At 49.8% G+C, this 803-nt stretch overlaps 1 protein-coding gene across 1 annotated transcript in view; it reads left to right on the plus strand.

Moving 5' to 3' along the window:
• The first annotated feature begins 92 nt into the window (after window positions 1-92).
• Window positions 93-803, plus strand: part of irx1a (iroquois homeobox 1a) — a 3,747-nt gene continuing 3,036 nt past the window's right edge. The window contains exon 1 of the mRNA XM_027286102.1: window positions 93-672. Within this exon, the coding sequence (XP_027141903.1) occupies window positions 430-672 (243 nt within the window). The 5' untranslated portion in view covers window positions 93-429. The remainder of the gene's footprint in view (window positions 673-803) is intronic.

The raw sequence follows: 803 nt of genomic DNA on the forward strand, positions 1-803 counted from the left end.
GAGAGAGAGAGAGAGCGAGGCCCCAGCCAATGTGCTCACTCTATATTCACATTATCCACATTGCTCCAAACGAGGAGGAGCTTGCAGGCTCAAGTAGGGGATGCCAATCAAAGCATCAACTTCAAATTGTATCTGAGAGATCAGCCTGGAGACCTCAGGGCCAGGCGCGTCAGTCGGAGCGCAATTGTTGATCTGATCACATCCAGCGGACTTTGCGCGAGAAAAAAGAGGAAGCCGAGATTTAAGAGCGGGTTGTTTTGACTGCATACCACTGTATGTCTGTAGTAGCTGTGACTTTGGCTTAAACACTTTCCCTTCACTCCACCGGGTTCTTTTTTTTCTTTTTTCTCTCTCTCGCACACTTTTTTTTTTTTTTTTACGCACAGTTTTGTCGGACGAATACAGCTGTGCGACAATTCGGCGGTGGAGATGTCTTTCCCCCAGCTAGGCTACCCGCAGTACTTAAGTGCCTCCCAGGCGGTGTACGGGAGCGAGAGACCGGGAGTGCTTACGCCTTCGTCCCGGGGAGGGAGCACTGAAATCGGGGGAAGTCCGTCCGCCACCGCAGCTGCGGTCACGTCGGTGTTGGGCATGTACGCCAACCCGTACGCACACAACTACAGCGCTTTCTTACCGTATACCAGCGCGGACTTGGCTCTTTTCTCACAAATGGTAAGAATAAATGTGGGCTTTGGTTTCTGTTTGGCGGTGACTGTTTATGCTCCATATCCTCACCGTTGTCTGAAAAAAAAAACAAGAACAAAACACCTTGGCAGGCTGGGTAATCTTACTAAAAAATGTAT

Source organism: Larimichthys crocea, chromosome XIII, assembly GCF_000972845.2.
Source record: "Larimichthys crocea isolate SSNF chromosome XIII, L_crocea_2.0, whole genome shotgun sequence".
Lineage (NCBI taxonomy): Eukaryota > Metazoa > Chordata > Actinopteri > Sciaenidae > Larimichthys > Larimichthys crocea.